This window comes from Budorcas taxicolor, chromosome 13 (genome assembly GCF_023091745.1).
Source record: "Budorcas taxicolor isolate Tak-1 chromosome 13, Takin1.1, whole genome shotgun sequence".
NCBI lineage: Eukaryota > Metazoa > Chordata > Mammalia > Artiodactyla > Bovidae > Budorcas > Budorcas taxicolor.
Window position 1 is genome coordinate 52,534,115 of NC_068922.1, and position 18,441 is coordinate 52,552,555.

General features: G+C 42.6%; 1 protein-coding gene across 1 annotated transcript; it reads left to right on the forward strand.

Moving 5' to 3' along the window:
* Window positions 1–213: 213 nt before the first annotated feature.
* SNRPB (small nuclear ribonucleoprotein polypeptides B and B1) lies at window positions 214–8,882 on the forward strand. Its single transcript, XM_052650900.1, has 7 exons — window positions 214–351; window positions 3,053–3,204; window positions 4,901–5,012; window positions 6,447–6,599; window positions 7,321–7,459; window positions 7,759–7,884; window positions 8,578–8,882. Exons 1-7 carry the CDS (start codon window positions 349–351, stop codon window positions 8,586–8,588), a joined length of 696 nt encoding a protein of 231 aa, XP_052506860.1. The 5' UTR covers window positions 214–348; the 3' UTR covers window positions 8,589–8,882.
* The last annotated feature ends 9,559 nt before the right edge of the window (window positions 8,883–18,441 follow it).

Below are 18,441 nucleotides of genomic sequence, written 5' to 3' on the forward strand. Positions count from 1 at the left end.
AAGTTAACGGGGAGATGAGGACCGAAAGTTAACGGGCTGGGACGCGGGGGAACGCGTGGTAAACGTGAAGAGGAGCAGCTCTAAGTACCGATTGAAGCCAGGAAGCTGTCCAACAAAGAGGATCCGAAGATAGCACCGCCCAAAGCTCCGCCCTGCTCTAAGCTCATAACTCAGCGCCTCGGCCGGAACTCAAGGCCCAACTCCGGGACCGGAAGCAGCTTTCTACCCGACCCCATTTTCCCCGCGGTTACATTTCCGGTAGCGGCGGCGGGAAGCGAGTTACTCGCGGGCTTCTAGGCCTCCGCGAAGGCGAATCCGGCGGGAATCTGAGCCATCAGAACCGCCACCATGGTGAGGAGGCGCAGACCAGCAGCACGGGAGCTCCTGAGTCTCTTGTGGGGTGGGGATCGCGATTAACGGGGAAGGAGGTCATGGGTTGGCCGCTCAGGGGGTGAAGGCCCGGGCCGCGGCGCCTCCGTCTGCGTAGGAAAGACTCGCACCGTCGTCCCTCGGTGGACTGGGCGAGGGGGTCGGGGGTGGGGGGTCGGGGAGAAGGCTGGAAATAAGGGACCGAGGCCAGAAGTCGCTTGGTGCGCGCGAGGTTAGCGCTGGGGCTCTCCAAGCCGCTGTGGGATCCCATAGGCGCTGAGTAAACTTTGCGGCATGTATGTGTGTGGGGGGCTTCTGAGCAAGCACTAGCGCCGTAGAAGGACTGAGTAAGACCGAGTGAGAGGCTCAGACTTGTGAAGGGTGAGGGTCCGAGGAGTTGCGGAAAGACGTGGAAGGACTTGTGGCCGGAAACAGTCTTGATTCTGGTAGATGGGGAGGAGGGAACGGAGGATGAGTGAGGGGAGGAAAACTTCAACTCTTTTGTTCAGCATTTATGCTTGAGTACGCCTGACTTTTCAGGCCCTGGGGCTACACAATGAAGTGTTTCCTTTCTTCACTGCGTTCACTCTTATTTGGAGACACGGGTAACATAATTCGGAGTGGTAATTCAGCGTTAAGTAAAAGTAACAGCGGGGAGCGAGATAAGAATGTGTTCTAGACTCGGTGATCCCTGTCAGAGTCCTAAGACTCAGGCGAAAATGGGAGAGAATGGTATAGATCCGAAGGACTGCAAGAACAAAGCGTGAAGGGTAGCATTGTTGAAAATTCTTAGAGGGGAAAGGGAAGAATGTTGGTGGGAGGAAATGGCGGGAATCTGATTATTAAAGGCTTTACATGCTATTTAATTTTGTTAGTGGTAAGGGATGCCATTGAAGGATTTTTAACAAGCAAAAGGACACGTACTTATTTGTGTTCAGAAAGATAACTGTTATGTAGCTGTTATATATTGGGTGAACCGGAAGCAGGATGTTGTTGAGAGAGTTGGTTAGAAAAGTAGGCACTGGATTTAGTGCTAGTCAGTAGGCTGACTAGCTTTCAGCACAGCTTGACCTCTTACAGCCTTGTGACCTCATCTGTAAAGTCTGATTTTAAGGATTAAATGAGATAAGTAGTGCTTGTGGCAGTGCCTGCCAGTCAGCGCCCAGTGCGAATTAGCTGTAGAAGACAAATGGAGCAGTAAATGTTACTGTAAAGGTTCAGACCCGAGTGGTTAGAAGCTGTGGTTACAGTTTGGTTAAAATGGTCGTGTAAAAGAAACTGCACCACATAACTTGAGTCTGCAGGGTAACAGGAGTCAAGATTCTGATCCATGCATTTGTAGGTTCAGAAAACCTGTGTTTGTTCAACCTCACAGAGATGAATAGCAAGCACAGTGCCTGGTACCTCAAAGGCTCTTGGATGAGTTAAGACTGGTCAGACTAATGGGAGGCTGATATAACAAATGCCAGGTTGTTTATTCATAGAGATGTAACTGCCAAGGGCACTTGACAGTCCTCGTGTGAGGTCTGTATACTCTATTTTAGCACAACTACATTTGAAGCCAGGCTGTGAAGGAGAAAAGGTTGTTGGGTTAAGGAGTATAGCAGCTTGTATATTCTCATTATGTGTTCAAACTCATTAGCACTCTGACTACTAGGAAGTTTTGACGTTGCTGAATATAGTCTTGGAGACAGACTAACAAATCACTGATTTGGGGGTTCCATTCTCCTCTTCTAAGCTGTTCATCTTTCTGATAACAGGCTCTCCATTGATTGGGTTCTTAGTGCCAGTCCCATTCCAGCTCTTTTACTCGGTCTTTTTTTTTTTTTAACTCAGTCTTTTTAATGGGATGGTGGTGTTCCACAGCACTGGAGTCACCTGTAATCTGCACAGTGGCAGATGGCCACTGATCTCTAATATGCATGGGGTTCAGTAGTTTGGAGCCGTCTTACCCTCTCACTTCTGAAACATATACAACATTCAATCCAGTTCAGTCTCTCAGTTGTGTCCAACTCTTTGTGACCCCATGGACTGCAGCACACCAGGCCTCCCTGTCCATCACCAACTCCTGGAGTTTACTCAAACTCATGTCCATTGTGTTGGTGATGCCATGCAACCATTTTATCCTCTGTCGTCCCCTCCTCCCACCTTTAATCTTTCCCAGCATCAGGGTCTTTTCAAATGAGTCAGTTCTTCGCATCAGGTGGCCAAAGTATTGGAGTTTCAGCTGCAGCATCAGTCCTTCCAATGAATATTCAGGACTGATTTCCTTTAGGATGGACTGGTTGGATCTCCTTGCAGTCCAAGGGACTCTCAAGAGTCTTCTCCGACTCCACAGTACAAAAGCATCAGTTCTTCTGTGCTCAGCTTTCTTTATAGTCCAACTCTCACATCCATACGTGACTACAGCATAGACAAAGATATACAACATAGACAAAGATATACAACATAGACAAAGGCAATTGTTATATGAAAAAGATGATTTTACAAGAAGGGACAATAACAGGTCAGGTTTGAAAACAGGTGAGAGAATTCCTAGGAAATGGCTGTGGTTGAAAGATAGAACTGAGAATACTGAGAAGGACAAACAGAAAATAAGGCTGCAGCAGAAGTTTTAAGGAAAGACAACAGTTTTGTGGGTCCAAAAGAGCTGAGTCTCATTCCTGCTGATTTCTCCTTGCAGACGGTGGGCAAGAGCAGCAAGATGCTGCAACACATTGACTACAGGATGAGGTGTATCCTGCAAGATGGCCGTATCTTCATTGGCACCTTTAAAGCTTTTGACAAACATATGAATTTGATCCTCTGTGACTGTGATGAGTTCAGGAAGATCAAGTAAGGAGTGGGTTGAGGGGGGAGGGGTTGAGTGGATGGGGAGTGGATTGGGTGGGTGGGCCAAGTGATAGGTGGTGACTAGCTGGCTGGTTCCTCTCAGTTTGCTCTCCTGTTTTACAGGGCAGATTAAAATGGAGAGTTTCTTAAATCTCTTTCCTTAGTCTTGCTCTTTACTTCTAGCAGAGTACAAGTTGTAAGTAGGGCTGCCAGGCTTTTTATTTCTCTGATTTTGTGTGCCCGGGGGTACTGGGGTAAAGGGCTCTCATGTTCTCCCCACAGGTGTGTAAGGGGGGAGAGCTTGATTTTCTGGCCTCATTGCCTATTTGTAAAGCTGTAGCCTAAAGGGCTCTCACAGTGCAGCCTGGTCTGAAACTGCTTTAAGAAGCCTCTGACCCTCTTCAGGGTAAGTGCTCAACTCCCCTTGTGGGTTTGGGGCCAGTGATTTTTGGTGTCATTTACAGAAACAATTGGAGAATACAATCCCATAATTTGTTAGGTAATTCCCTTGTCTTAGGACTCACAGATCTTAAGCTTCTAGCCTGGTGAAAGATGTGGTCTAGTGTTTTATACAGTAAAGGCATCTTGAGGCCCAAAGAAGTTATGTAATTTCCTTGACCATCCAGCTCTCTTTTGCCACTGGAGTGTCCATAGTGTGTTGCCAGTGGCTGTCAGTTCCCTTTAATTCTCTTTGGGACTTTTGTTTTCTTTGTGGCATGAGGTCAAGAAGTATAGGACAGAAAATGGTAGTGATGGCTGAGTGCCAGGTGTACATTAGAGAGTGGCCAACATTTTTAAATGAGACTAACTTTATTCCGGTAATGAAAATGTGCCCATTAGAAAATATTTTGTAAAAGTACATAGAAGTATATGAGAAAAAACTTAAGATACCCAGAAAGGATTTTTTTTTTAATTGTGAAAGGGCAGTACATGCTTTTTCTAAAAAAATAAGTATAGATAAGTTTTGAAAAAGAGGAAAAAATGACCACCTATAGAAAATTTATATAAAATATCATTAAAGTGAAACCTTTAAGTAATTTTTTAAAATCAAGATATTTTGTATTTCCTTTAACTTTAGGATATTGGCTTTGACTTTCCTTTCCCTGTCTTGTTACAATTACTTTTTCCCAGTCTATCTCGTTTATATTTTGCTCATCCTTTTCTACTTGCGGATATTTGGAAATTTGTTTTTGTTCTTTGAGCATAGAAGTGTAATTTCTATGTAGCTTATCTCTTAACCTTTTCCTTTATGGCTTCTATTTCTAATATGAGGTGAGAGACAGAGTTATAGTTCTGTGGGGTTGAATTAATACTAGAAGGATACTACATCTAAGTAGAGTGAATGGGATTCAGTTGACTTGAGGAATTGTTCCGACTGCCTTCCTGACATTGTTAAGGCCTTAAGCTGAAGGAAGAAAAAGGGTAATGGCAACAAAGAGTTGACTGAGGGAAGGCTTTCACGGTGGCTTTGTGAGTGAGCCTGGGCTGGGCTTTCTTGAATCTTGTCCTGTCTCTTGGTCTGTGCATTCTCTTGGCATGGGAGACAACCATCTAATGGGGGGAGGTTACAAGTTTAGCCTGTCAGTAGATTTAGTGTAAAAAAAGTCTCGGAGGGCCCCTAGGTAGGTGAACATGAACTTTACCCTTTTTCTAATGCTGTTTTGCTTTGTTTTGTTTCTTCTCCTAAACCTGTCTTTAGACCAAAGAACTCAAAACAAGCAGAGAGAGAAGAGAAGCGAGTCCTCGGTCTCGTACTGCTTCGAGGGGAGAACCTGGTCTCAATGACAGTAGAGGGACCACCTCCAAAAGATGTAAGTCAGAACTGAGAGCCAGTGCAAGGCCAGGAACCTTGTGCAAGGGAGGTACCACCCTGAGCTGGGCCCTGTGTGGGGTTCTCTGTTTCATTGCAGTTCTCACAGGTATCTTCTGGTTTCTGTTTCCCTTATACAGATAATAAACCAGAATCTTAGAGAGGTTACTTTGCAAGTCAGAAGTAAGGAACTAGGATTTGAGGGTTTGTAACTTTAAAGCCCTCTTTTCCTTAGTTGATGTACCTAGTCAATAGAAGAGGTACTTAGGGCCTCCTGGGTCAATTCTTAATGTGATGACAGTCTAGTTGGACCATAGAAAATTGTAACTCCAAACAATAGAATGCATGTATAGTTTTTGTATAGTTATAGAATAATAGTTAATACTTAATTAAGCATCTGCTATTTGCCACGCCCTTCAGTATTTAATCCATGTAACAGTCTTTTGAGATAGATTATTCCCACTTAATAGATAATGCAAATTGAAATTTAGTAACCTGCACAAGGTGGCACAGCTGGAAAGTGGTGAAACTGTCATTTGATTCCAAGCAGTATTGGTTCATTAACATCAGCCTCCCTTTAGAAATAGAAGAGGCTTTAGAGAATCTAACCAAATTTGTTTCCCCTTTTTTGTTTTAAGATAATGTTTGTTAAAGGAATAATCTTGTTACCTTGTGTTAATTTTTGTCCACGTGTATATATATGTTGGTTTTTTTTTTACTTGTAATAGGTATGGATCATTCTGCTTTTTAACTTAACATTGTAAACATTTTTCCAGTTGCTGTATTCAAAAGTCATGTTAATGACTTAAAGATACTTTCAAGTGAGTGCAGAGTAGTTTATCCTAGTTATTTCCTTCTGTTTAGACTCTTATATGCAAAGGATGTTACCATGTTTCTGATTCAAGGCCTAGGTACCTATTCATAGCTTTGGTATCTATTTCCAGTAGAATTTGCTACTCTAATGTAGCTGATTGTAAACCTTCAGGACCACAACCAGTTTTGTTAAAACCTCTTCATTGGTAGATGAGGAAGCAGTACTAGAATGGTGGGATTACTTGCCCACTATCCCCACTATTACCCACCAAGTGAGAATCAGAGCTGGGACTGGACCTCACATCTCTTTGTCAGGTCGAAACACTAATCTAACATAGATACCCTTTGGGGTGGAGGCTTGGCTGTTTATTTAATTTTCATAGGAATGCATATTGGTTGAGTTGTACCTGTTTGTCTGGACTTAAAACCCTTAAGTTCTTCTAGCCTGCTAGGCATATAATCTTGGATGGAGGAAGAGTGGTGTTAACAGGAATGGATAGTGTTTATAAGAAGGTGTTTGGATGCCCTGTAAATCTGAGGGGTTCTCTTGGCAGTGATATTCCAAAGTGTACTTCTTATTCTCTAGGCCACAAGCATATTAACGTATATATTTATTTTTCAGACTGGCATTGCCCGAGTGCCACTTGCTGGAGCTGCTGGGGGCCCAGGGATTGGCAGAGCTGCTGGTAGAGGAATCCCAGCTGGGGTTCCTATGCCTCAGGCTCCTGCAGGACTTGCTGGGCCAGTCCGTGGGGTTGGTGGTCCATCCCAACAGGTGAGGAGTTGGAGGAAGGGGCACTAGCTTCTGTAGTTAAAATAAAGGATAGAGTGAAGATCTGGGTCCAGAATGACCAATTAGGCTGTGATTGTCAAGCTATCAGTATTTCACTGTGCTTCATACGCGGTTGGAGAGTCAAGCAAAAAGGAAAGCTTGCCATTATGCATTATGTTGATGCTGTAAGAGATGCATGAAGTTTCTGACCAACTGTATTAGAGTAAAGTATTTCCATGACAACATTTGAAATCTTGACCCTTGAACAATATGGGGGTTAGGAATGCCAACTCTGCAGGTGAAAATTTGTATATAACTTTACAGTTGGCTCATTATGTCCATGGATTCAGGCCAAGATTGTGCATAGTACTATAGTATGTATTTAGGGAGAAGAATGCATATAAGTGGACCCTGGCAGATTAAAACCATGTTCAAGGGTCAGCTGTACTATAGCTTTTACAACCTATTGTCAGTCCTGTTTGAGCATGCAAATGCCTTATCTAATTTGGATTGGGCATCCTTAACTTAGGCCTGGAAAACAGGAAATGAACTTAAGATCACGCTTGATCTCCTCTGGCATAATAGGTTTTGATAGAAGTCTGATGCTTTGAGTTGTAGCTCAGCGGATTTGGTGTCTGCTTTTTCTTTACCAAGCTGGAGAGGAGAGAGGGGCACTGCATTGCACTGTACTGTTCTGCCTAACTTCTTTCCCGTGTCTTCCTAGGTGATGACCCCACAAGGAAGAGGTACTGTTGCAGCAGCTGCAGCTGCTGCCACAGCCAGTATTGCAGGGGCCCCAACCCAGTACCCACCTGGCCGTGCAGGTCCTCCACCACCTATGGGCCGAGGGGCACCCCCTCCAGGTGAGGAGCCCAGGAGTCCATTGTTAATTGATAGAAGATGCCTTAGCTGGATTTATGATGAGACATAAGCTTGACTGAAACTAATGACGAGTTTGTGTAATTAAGCAGGATTACTCTGAGATCCAGCTTGGTTGACTAACTTTGGAACTAGCCAGACAAGAGCTCTATCTCTGGCTCTAGTGCTAGGAAGGACTGGAAGGGTGGAATGGTCCCTCTGTCTTAGAATGTGGTGAACAGTTTTGTACTTTTCCTGCTATGATGGACACTTGAGCTGTATTCTTGGGATTTTTCTCTTACAGGCATGATGGGCCCACCTCCTGGTATGAGGCCTCCCATGGGTCCCCCAATGGGGATCCCACCTGGACGAGGAACTCCTATGGGCATGCCGCCACCGGGGATGCGGCCCCCTCCCCCAGGGATGCGAGGTAAGTGCCTGTAGCAGTGGTGTTGATTGCCTAGAGCTGTGTTGGGTTAGGAATTGGAGAGAACGTTGGATTTTGACCATACGTTCTTGGCTTTTATGCCTTAAGTTTAGAGAAGTGAACACTTAAGAGGATAGCTTTGTTCAGAAAGGAAAGAGGGAACAATCACTTCTTAAATGGACCTTACCTCCCTGTTAGAATAGTGAGACCCTCCCTGTGCACAGTACTTCCAGTGTCTAAGGCAGTATTCCCTGGTCACTGTAAAATAGTGCATTTTGTTGCATGACTGAGAAAGGTCTTAGGCCCTTTGGTTTGGGAGTGGCTAGTAATTAAGGAGGGACTCTGGGCTTTGGTGTACTGTTTATTATGGATTATCTGTTTAACTCCAGTTTGAAAAATGCTGGCGTAGATCAGTTCTCTTGTTTTATAGGCGAGAAACAGGCCCATAGAGAGCTCAGTGTCCAGGCCAGTGTTCTTTTCATGAAGCCATAGTGGCCTATAAGTTAACCTGTGGCCACACTGGCTGATCACTGTATTTATAGTTTTCCATTACTGAGCTTTATAAGCTTAGGAGCCCATGGCCCCAGAGAAGTATCCCTCTGATCATTTGGTAACTGCCGGGTGTGGGAGGCTGGGGTAGGGTGCGGATTTGAATTGCAGATCAGGCACTGACTAAACTTCTTACTCTTACTTCAGGCCTTCTTTGACCTTGGCCACAGAGTTATGGAAGTAGCTCCACAGAGGCTTGGGCCCGATTCTCCAGGGCCACGTTACCACACCTGTTTGTTTGTTAAGCCGTTGTTCGCGGAGTCTCACCGGATTGTCTGGTTTCCCTTACAGGGCCCCCTCCCCCGGGAATGCGCCCACCAAGGCCCTAGGCTCATCTTGGCCCTCCTCAGCTCCCTGCCTGTTACCCGTAAGGCTGTACATAGTCCTTTTACTTCCTTGTGGCCTGTGACACTAGTTTATAATAAACTCTTTAAGAGAATATTAAAAATGCACCTAGTATGTTTGTTTATTTTCAGAAAAGCTGTTGATGTATTGGGTGCTTGATAAGAATCAAGAAGGGTTGCCTTGGAAAAACTAGCCCTAATCCTTAGCTGTTTCCCTTGTAAAATACTGTATTCATTTGCAGGGATGCACAGTCTCATTCAAGAGAATTACAAAATTGAACTGTAAACAGACATTTTCACCTGTTATACTGGCAAAAATCATTTTGTTAACTTTAATACTGTATTGGTGAGGATTGTGAATTGGTATAGCCTCTTTGGAAGGCACTAATCAAGATAACTTCTTAAGCAGCACTTTATTTTCTTTAGAAACTAAATTTATAATTCCATCTTAAAGTTGAAAGTTGGCAACAAGTCTTTACAATTTAGGATCTTCCTCCATAGCCTCTCTAAAGATCTTAATTCCTAAACTACACCATGAGCTCTGAAATGTTGTTCCCCACACCATTCTGGAAGTTTTCACATCTTAGTGTGAGATCTGACACCTTGTTAATGAAGGGAACTGTTAAAAGCCGGCTTCCTCTTGGCTAACGCAGTCCACCAGCAATGTTAACAATTAATTTACTATTTAAAAACAAAACTACTCTCAAGCATTGCTTGAAACTGTTATGCTGGGAATCCTTTCCAGAGATTTCACTCCCTGAGAGAAAAGAGAGATCCTAACCAGTTGCTTCTACGGACAATAACCCTAGTTCGGTGTATGTAATGTCCTTTGAAGCTTAACTCGAAAGGTCAGGAATCCTTGGTCATTCTGACAAACTTAACGGTATTTACATAGAAGATATATCTAAAACTGATCCCAGACCAAGTATTGCAACCATAATCTCAAATAATTCCATTATTTAGCACATGAAGTTCCTACTGAGTTGCCAGAGCTAGCTAGAAGCAAAGAGTGGTGGTTCATCATCTTTTACAAGTAAGAAAAAAGCAAGAAGGAAAGGAAACTTCTTCCTAAATTTGTCAAATTGATGGCTGTCTTCAGGTCTTTGATATGATTGAGGAGTCCATTTTCAAAGTTACTGCCAAGATCAGGAAGCACTTTCAGGTTTTTCTTTGCCATGGCCCAAGAGCCCCAGTCCTTCAATAAGAATCTCCTTCATTGCTTTCTAAACACACTGCTGGTAGCACTTGAAGAGGCCAGTGCATGGGTCCCTGGAGCCATCCGCCTTGAGGAAATTACTGGCAAACCAGTGATTGAACCACTGGTTGTATTCAGCTTTCGAGTTGGTGCAAGCCTCCCCTACATTGTTCACAATGTCAGTGTCTGTGGTGGTTGAGCAGTGCTTTGTCATTTTTCTACAATAAACTATGAAGCAAATACTGAGACGTCCCTGATCCAGTGGCTGAGAATCCGCCTTCCAAAGCAGGGGACAATTCCTGGTTGGAGAACTAAAACCCCATAGGCCTTGGAGCAACTAAGCCCATGTGCCTCACCTATTGAGCCTGCACGCTCTAGAGCCTGCATGCCCCAAGAGAAGCCTGTGCACTGCCAAGAAGACCCATTGCAGCCAAAATAAAGTATGAAGCAAGTAATAAAAATGGAAATGAATCCTATTGAAAGAGGAACAATTTTGGTATAACTTTCTCCTGTGGTCATATGCATGTATATAATCTGATTTTTGAGTTGTGGGGTATCAGTTTCTTCCACCCAAAGTCTGTTTGGTAGGTCACTAAACTATTAGTACATCAAGCTTAAAAAGGCTACAGAAATAAAGTGAATACTTTAAAATTACTGCATGGGATGGAGGACCATCCTAAATGTAAAAGAGAACTCAGTGAAAAAGGAGAGACTACTGTTGTAGAATGAAGGTGTTTGTCCAGGGAAATAAAAGTGGTTCAGTATAAAAACAGACAAATGTACCAAGTTAATAGGACAAGGAAAAAGCTGTATGGTCATCTCAGTAAGAAGACATTGGATAAAATTCTAACACATTAGGAATAGAAGGGAAATTTATAAACATGATACACGTTTGTTTTTTTTTTTTTTAATGAAAAAGAAAAACAACCCACAGCTAACATAATGAAAGGTTGAAAACTTTACCCTTAAGACCAGAAATAAGTGTCCCCACTTCAACCACTGCTATTTAAAATTATACTGGAAGGTCTAGCCAGAGTAATTAAGGAAGAAAAAGCCAAATTGGAAAGGAAGATTGTATAGATACAATTCTGTATGTGGAAAATCACAAAGAATCCGTAAGAAAGCTCCTAGATGTGATAATTGAATTCAGCAAGATTGCAAATTATGAGAGTGCACATAAATTGTATTTCTATATACTATCTGTAATCTGAAAAAAGGTAAAGTCCATTTAAACAGCATCCAGGAGAATAATATACTTAGGAATCAATTTAACCAAGGTTGTGGAAGATTTGTATGCTGAAAATTAAGAACATCCTGAAAGAAAAAATGGAAATACCTACCTTATTCATGAATTGAGACAGTATTAAAATGGCTGTATTTCCCAAAGAAATATAGATTAGATGCAATCTAACAAAATTCCAAGAGATCTTTTTGCAGAAAAGAAGCTCATCCTCAAATTCTATGAAGCTGCAAGGGACACTGAATAGCAAGAACAATCTTGATATCTCACTTCTTAATTTCAAAACTTTTAACTACAAAGCTTGAATAATCAAAACTCTGGTATTGGCATAAGGATAGATACAGACCAATGGAATAGAATTGAGAACCCAGAAATAAGGCGTTGCATATTTGACCACGGAAGTGTCAACAGCTTTCACTGGGAAAAGGATAGTCTGTTGGACAAGTGGTGCTAAGACAATCGGAAAACCACATAGAAAAGAATGAAGTTGGTCACCTGCCTCACTTCATAAATCAGTCATTAACTCAAAATGGATTAACAGTTTATAAGAACTAAAACTAAATCGCCAGAAGAAAACAAGTCTTGATGACCTTGGGTTGCATTCTTATATTTGACACTAAAAGCTCAAGGAAAAATAAGAAATGGATTTCATCAAATTCAGAAACTGCATCAAAGGACATCAAAAATGTGAAAATGTAACTTACAGAATGGAAGAAAATATTTGCCAAGTATATATCTGATTTGTGTTTAAAATCCAGACTACTAATTGTGTATAAAGAACTTTCAAAACTCAACTATAGATAAACAGCCTAATTAAAAAGTCAACAAAGGAATACACATTTCTTCAAATGGACAACACATGAAAAACTTCATTGGTCATTAAAGAAATTCAAATCAAACCCACAATGAGATATCACTTCAACCCACTGCTGCTGCTGCTAAGTCGCTTCAGTCGTGTTCGACTCTGCGACCCCATAGACGGCAGCCCACCAGGCTCCTCTGTCCCTGGGATTCTCCAGGCAAGAATACTGGAGTGGGTTGCCATTTCCTTCTCCAATGCACAAAAGTGAAAAGTGAAAGTGAAGTCGCTCAGTCATGTACGACTCTTAGTGAGCCCATGGACTGTAGCCAACCAGGCTTTTCCATCCATGGGATTTTCCAGGCAAGAGTACTAGGATGACTTTAATGGGGGAAAAAAGCTGGCAAGGATCTGGAGAAATACTGCATTACTGGTAAGAATGTAAAATGTTGCAGTGACTATGTAAAATGATTTGGTGGTTCCTCAAAAAGATAAACAGAATTACCATATGATTCTACTCTGAAGTATGTATTCAAGAGAAATGAAAATACATGTCTACACAGAAACTTGTATAGGAATGTTTGTAGTAGAATTCATAACAGGCAAAAGATGGGAACAGCCCAAATGTCCATCAGTGAATTAATTGATAGGTAAATTGTGGGCTGTACATATAATGGACTATTATTCAGCCATAAAAGAAATGAAATATTGATACTGCTACTTCTTGGATGAACCTTGAGAATATTCTGCTAAGTAAAAGAAATTGATCTCAGAGAGACAGCAGTGAGCAGCCCTGAAGAGGGATCTTACTTCCCTGCCCAGGAATTGAACATGTGTAGCCTGAATGAAGGGGCTTCCCAGGTGGCACTAGTGGTAACGAACCCATCTGCCAATGCAGGAGACATAAAGAGATGCGGGTTCGATCCCCTGGAGGAGGGCATGGCAACCCACTCCAGTATTCTTTCTTGGAGAATCCAATGGACAGAGGAGCCTCGTGGGCTACAGTCCATAGGGTTGCAAAGAATTGGACGCAACTGAAGTGACTTAGCAGCAGCAGCAGCAGCAGCAGCATGCAGCCTGGATGAAAACCAGGAATCCTAGCTACTAGACCACCAGGGGCTAGAGGTTAGAAGCAAAGTTTTTCTCTTACCCTTTTGAAACAATGTTTCAAAGAGCAGAAACTGAAAACAGGTGTGAAGTTTATTATTTGAGACAGAATGAGATGTGGGAGAGCACAACAGAGAAGCAGTTTGTTTATTTAAGACAGGTGGACGAATCTGGAGCGTGTTATACAGAGTGAAGGAAGTCAGAAAAATAATGTATTAACACATATGGAATCTAGAAAAATGATATTGATGAAGCTATTTGCAAGGAAGGAATGGAGATGCAGGTGTAGAGAATGGACTTGTGGATGCAGTGGGGGAGGAAAAGGGGGACAGAGAAAGTAGCATCAGCATATATATGTATACTATCAGGTGTAAGATGGATAGCTAGTGAGAAGTTGCTGTGTAGTGCAGGGAGCCCCTTCTGGTGCTCTGTGATGACCTGGGGGATGGGATGGGGGGAGAGAAGGGAAGGGTTGTGTGTATAATTATGGCTGATTTGCGTTGTATGGCAGAAACCAACACAGCATTGTAAAAAAAATTTTTTTAATTATATGTACTGTATGGTGTTAAAAAAAGGATACTGCAAAAAAAAAAAAAAACAAAAACAAAAACCACACACACAAACAAACAAAAAAACCTGAAGCAAGCCAGAGATACACAGCTAGAGAGAGAGAGTATAGGCACCCTCTACTGAGGCAGGACACAGATTAGAGGTGATTTGTTCAGTCAGTCAGTCATGTCCAACTCTGTAACCCCATGGACTGCAGCACGCCAGCTTCATCTCCTGGAGCTTGCTCAAACTCATGTCCATTTGAGTCAGTGATGCCATTTAACCATCTCGTCCTTTGTTGTCCCCTTCTGCCTTCGATCTTTCCCAACATCAAGGTCTTTTCTAATGAGTCAGCTCTTTGCATCAGGTGGCCAAAGTATTGGAGCTTCAACTTCAGCATCAGTCCTTCCAGTGAATATTCAGGGTTGATTTCCCTTAGGATTGACTGGTTTGATCTTGCTATGCAAGGGACTCTCAAGAATCTTCTCCAACACCACCGTTCAAAAGCATCAATTCTTTGGTGCTCAGCCTTTATAGTTCAACTCTCTATGGTTCAAGTCATCCATACATGACTACTGGAAAAACAATAGCTTTGACTATACAGACCTTTGTTGGCAAAGTAATGTCTTTGCTCCTTAATACACTGTCTAGGTTTGTCATAGCTTTTCTTCCAAGGAGCATCTTTAACTTCATGGCTGCAGTCACCATCTGCAGTGATTTTGGAGCCCAAGAAAATAGTCTGTCACTGTTTCCATTGTTTTCCCATCTATTTGCCATGAAGTGATGGGATCAAATGCCATGATCTTCATTTTTTGAATGTTGAGTTTTAAGCCGGCTTTTTCACTCCTCTTTCATCTTCATCAAGAGGCTGTTTAGTTCCTTTTCACTTTCTGCCATAAGGGGGTGTCATCTGCATATCTGAGGTTATTGATATTTTTCCCAGCATTCTTGATTCCAGCTTGTGATTCATCCAGCCTGGCATTTTGCATGATGTACTCTGCATAGACGTTAAATAAGCAGGATGACAATACAGCCTTGATGTACTCCTTTCCCTATTTGGAACCAATCTGTTGTTCCATGTCTGGTTCTAACTGTTGCTTCTTGACCTGCATACAGGTTTCTCAGGAGACAGGTAAGGTGGTCTGGTATTCCTATCTCTTTAAGAATTTTCCATTTTCCACATTTTGTGATCCACACAAAGAGGTGATTGAAGTCACTCATATAGGATAGTCCTTCCGTGTCTTTGTTTACATTTGGCCAATTATCTTGTTTCTTTCTTCACTCTTAACTAGTCTTTGGACCCTCTGCCAGATGCCTATGCAACATTTTTCTAAGATGAATTCTACCACAGAGGCTTGTGGGTACATGTCTACACTTATTACGGGGAGGTGTTGCTCCCTACCCCCACCCCACCCCCCACTTTTTTAAGCTTTTCTTTTTTTCCCCACTGTCTCTCCCTCCTTGATCCTCCCTCTACTTGTCCTGGTGTTTCTTTTTTTTTTTTTTGGCTGTCCTGGGTCTTCATTGCTGCCAGACTTTTCTCTAGTTGCAGTGAGCAGGGGCTACACTCTGGTTGCAGTGGACAGGCTTCTCAGTGTGGTGGCTTCTCTTACTGCAGAGCACAGGCTCCAGGGTGCACGAGCTCAGGGGTAGGGTTCCTAGACTCTAGAGCACAGGCCCAGCTGCTCTGGCATGTGGGATCATCCTGGATCTGAGATTGACTTGTGTCTCCTGCATTGGCAGGTGTATTCTTTACCACTGAGCCACCAGGGTAGCCCTTCTTCCCTTTCTGACCTCCAAGGAGCCTTCCTCTGCATGTGCAGACAGGGAAGTTTCTCTTGACCTCAGGAGTGGTCATCTTATCTCCACTTTAGCAGAGCTCAGCTTCTGCCACTAGCTTTGTCCTTGGAGTGTCTGGGTGAGAACGAAGCTCCAATTTTACTCCACTTAGCAATCACCATCTGTCTAGTGCAGGGGCCTATTTATCTCTTCCCTCAACACTAGACCCAGCAAGGCATATGTGGCTCCTTTTTGTTTTTAGTTTGCATGTTCTTTTTTATTTTAAATTGAGATATTTGTCGTTGTAGTTGTTGTTCAGTCACTAAGTCATGTCCAACTCTTTGTGACCCCATGAACTGTAGCATGCCAGGCTTCCCTTCCTTCACTGTCTCCTGGAGTTTGCTCAAACTCATGTCCATTGAGTTGGTGATGTCATCCAACTATCTCATCCTCTCTCACCCCGTTCCCCTCCTGCCCTCAATCCGTCCCAGCATCAGGGTCTTTTCCAATGAGTTGGCTTTTCACATCAGGTGGCCAAAATATTGGAGTATTGGCTTCAGCATCAGTCCTTCCAATGAATATTCAGGGTTGACTTCCTTTAGGACTGACTGATTTGATCTTGCTGTCCAAGGGACTCTCAAGAGTCTTCTCTAGCACCACAATTCGAAAGCATCAATTCTTTGGCACTCAGCCTTCTTTATGGTCCAACTCTCACATCCATACATGACTACTGGAGAAACCATAGCTTTGACTATATGTACCTTTGTTGGCAAAATGATGTCTGCTTCTTAATATGCTGTCTAGGTTTGTCATAGCTTTTCTTCCAAATAGCAATCATATTTTAATTTTATGACTGCAGTCACCATCCAAAGTGATTTTGGAGCCCAAGAAAATCTGCTGTTTTCATTTTTTCCCCATTTATTTGCTATGAAGTGATGGAACCAGATGCCATCATCTTTGTTTTTTGAATGGTGAATTTCAAAGCCAGCTTTTTCGCTTTATTCTCTCACACTTATCAGGAGGCTCTTTAGTTCTTCTTCATTTTCTGCCATTAGGGTGGTGCCATCTGCATATCTGAGGTTGTTGATATTTCTCCCAGGAATCTTGGTTCCAGCTTGTGATTCATCCAGACTGTCATTTCACATGATGTACTCTGCATAGAAGCTAAATAAGCAGGGTGACAATACAGCTTTGATGTATTCCTTTCCCAATTTTGAACCAGCCCGTTGTCCCATGTCTGATTCTGACTTGCTTCTTGTCTCAGAAGACAGGTTTCTCAGAAGATAGGTAAGGTGGTCTGGTATTCCCATCTCTTTAAGAATTTTCCACAATTTGTTGTAATCCACACAGTCAAAGGCTTTAGTGTAGTCAGTGAAGCAGAAGTAGATGTTTTTCTGGAATTGTCTCACTTTTTCTATGATCCACTGAATGTTGGCAATTTGGTCTCTGGTTTCTCTGCCTTTTGTAAATCCAGCTTGTACATCTGGAAGTTCTCCGTTCACATACTGTTGAACAGTAGCTTGAAGAATTTTGAACATTACTTTGCTAGCATGTGAAATGTGTGCAATTTTGAACATTCTTTGGTATTGCCCTTCTTTGGGATTGGAACGAAAACTGACAGTCTTATGTACCTCTTAAATTGTTACCCCTTTATTGCCCTCACCTCTTTCCTCTCTGTGTTGGTAACCATGAATTTGCTCTCTGTGAGAGAGTGAGTCTGTTTCTTTTTGTTATGTTCACTAGTTTGTTGGATTTTTTTAGATTCCACACACAAATGATATCATACAGTATTTGTCTTTATCTGATTTATTTCACTTAGCATCAGTTCAGTTGCTCAGTCATGTCCGACTCTGCGACCCCATGAATCGCAGCATGCCAGGGCTCCCTGTCCATCACCAACTCCCAGAGTTCACTCAAACTCATGTCCATCAAGTTGGTGATGCCATCCAGTCATCTCATTCTCTGTCATCCCCTTCTCCTCCTGCCCCCAATCCCTCCCAGCATCAGGGTCTTTTCCAATGAGTCAACTCTTTGCATAAGGTGGCCTAAGTATTGGGAGTTTCAGCTTTAGCATCAGTCCTTCCAAAGAACACCCAGGACTGATCTTTAGGATGGACTGGTTGGATCTCCGTGCAGTCCAAGGGACTCTCAGGAGTCTTCTCCAACACCACAGTTCAAAAGCATCAGTTCTTCAGCACTCAGCTTTCTTCACAGTCCAACTCGCACATCCATACATGACCACTGGAAAAACCATAGCCTTGACTAGATGGATTTTTGTTGGCAAAGTAATGTCTCTGCTTTTCAATATGCTATCTAGGTTGGTCATAACTTTCCTTCCGGGGAGTAAGCGTCTTTTAATTTCATGGCTGCAATCACCATCTGCAGTGATTTTGGAGCCCAAAAAAATAAAGTCTGATACTGTTTCCACTGTTTCCCCATCTATTTCCCATGAAGTGATGGGACCAGATGCCATGATCTTCGTTTTCTGAATGTTGAGCTTTAAGCCAACTTTTTCACTCTCTTCTTTCACTTTCATCAAGAGGCTTTTTAGTTCCTCTTCACTTTCTGCCATAAGGGTGGTGTCATCTGCATATCTGAGGTTATTGATATTTCTCCTGGCAATCTTGATTCCAGCTTGTGCTTCTTCCAGCCCAGCGTTTCTCATGATGTACTCTGCATATAAGTTAAATAAGCAGGGTGACAATATACAGCCTTGATGTACTCCTTTTCCTATTTGGAACCAGTCTGTTGTTCCACGTCCAGTTCTAACTTGCTTCCTGACCTGCATATAGGTTTCTCACTTAGCATAGTGACCTCCAAATCCATTCATTTTGTTGCAAATGGCAAAGATTCCTTCTTTTCTATGTGTGAATAGTATTCCTTTATATATACACGCATATGATATATATGTATACTATATATACCACATCTGTAGGTGTATCTGTATGAAAGTGTTAGTTTCTCAGTTGTGTCTACTCTTTGCGACCCCGTGGACTGT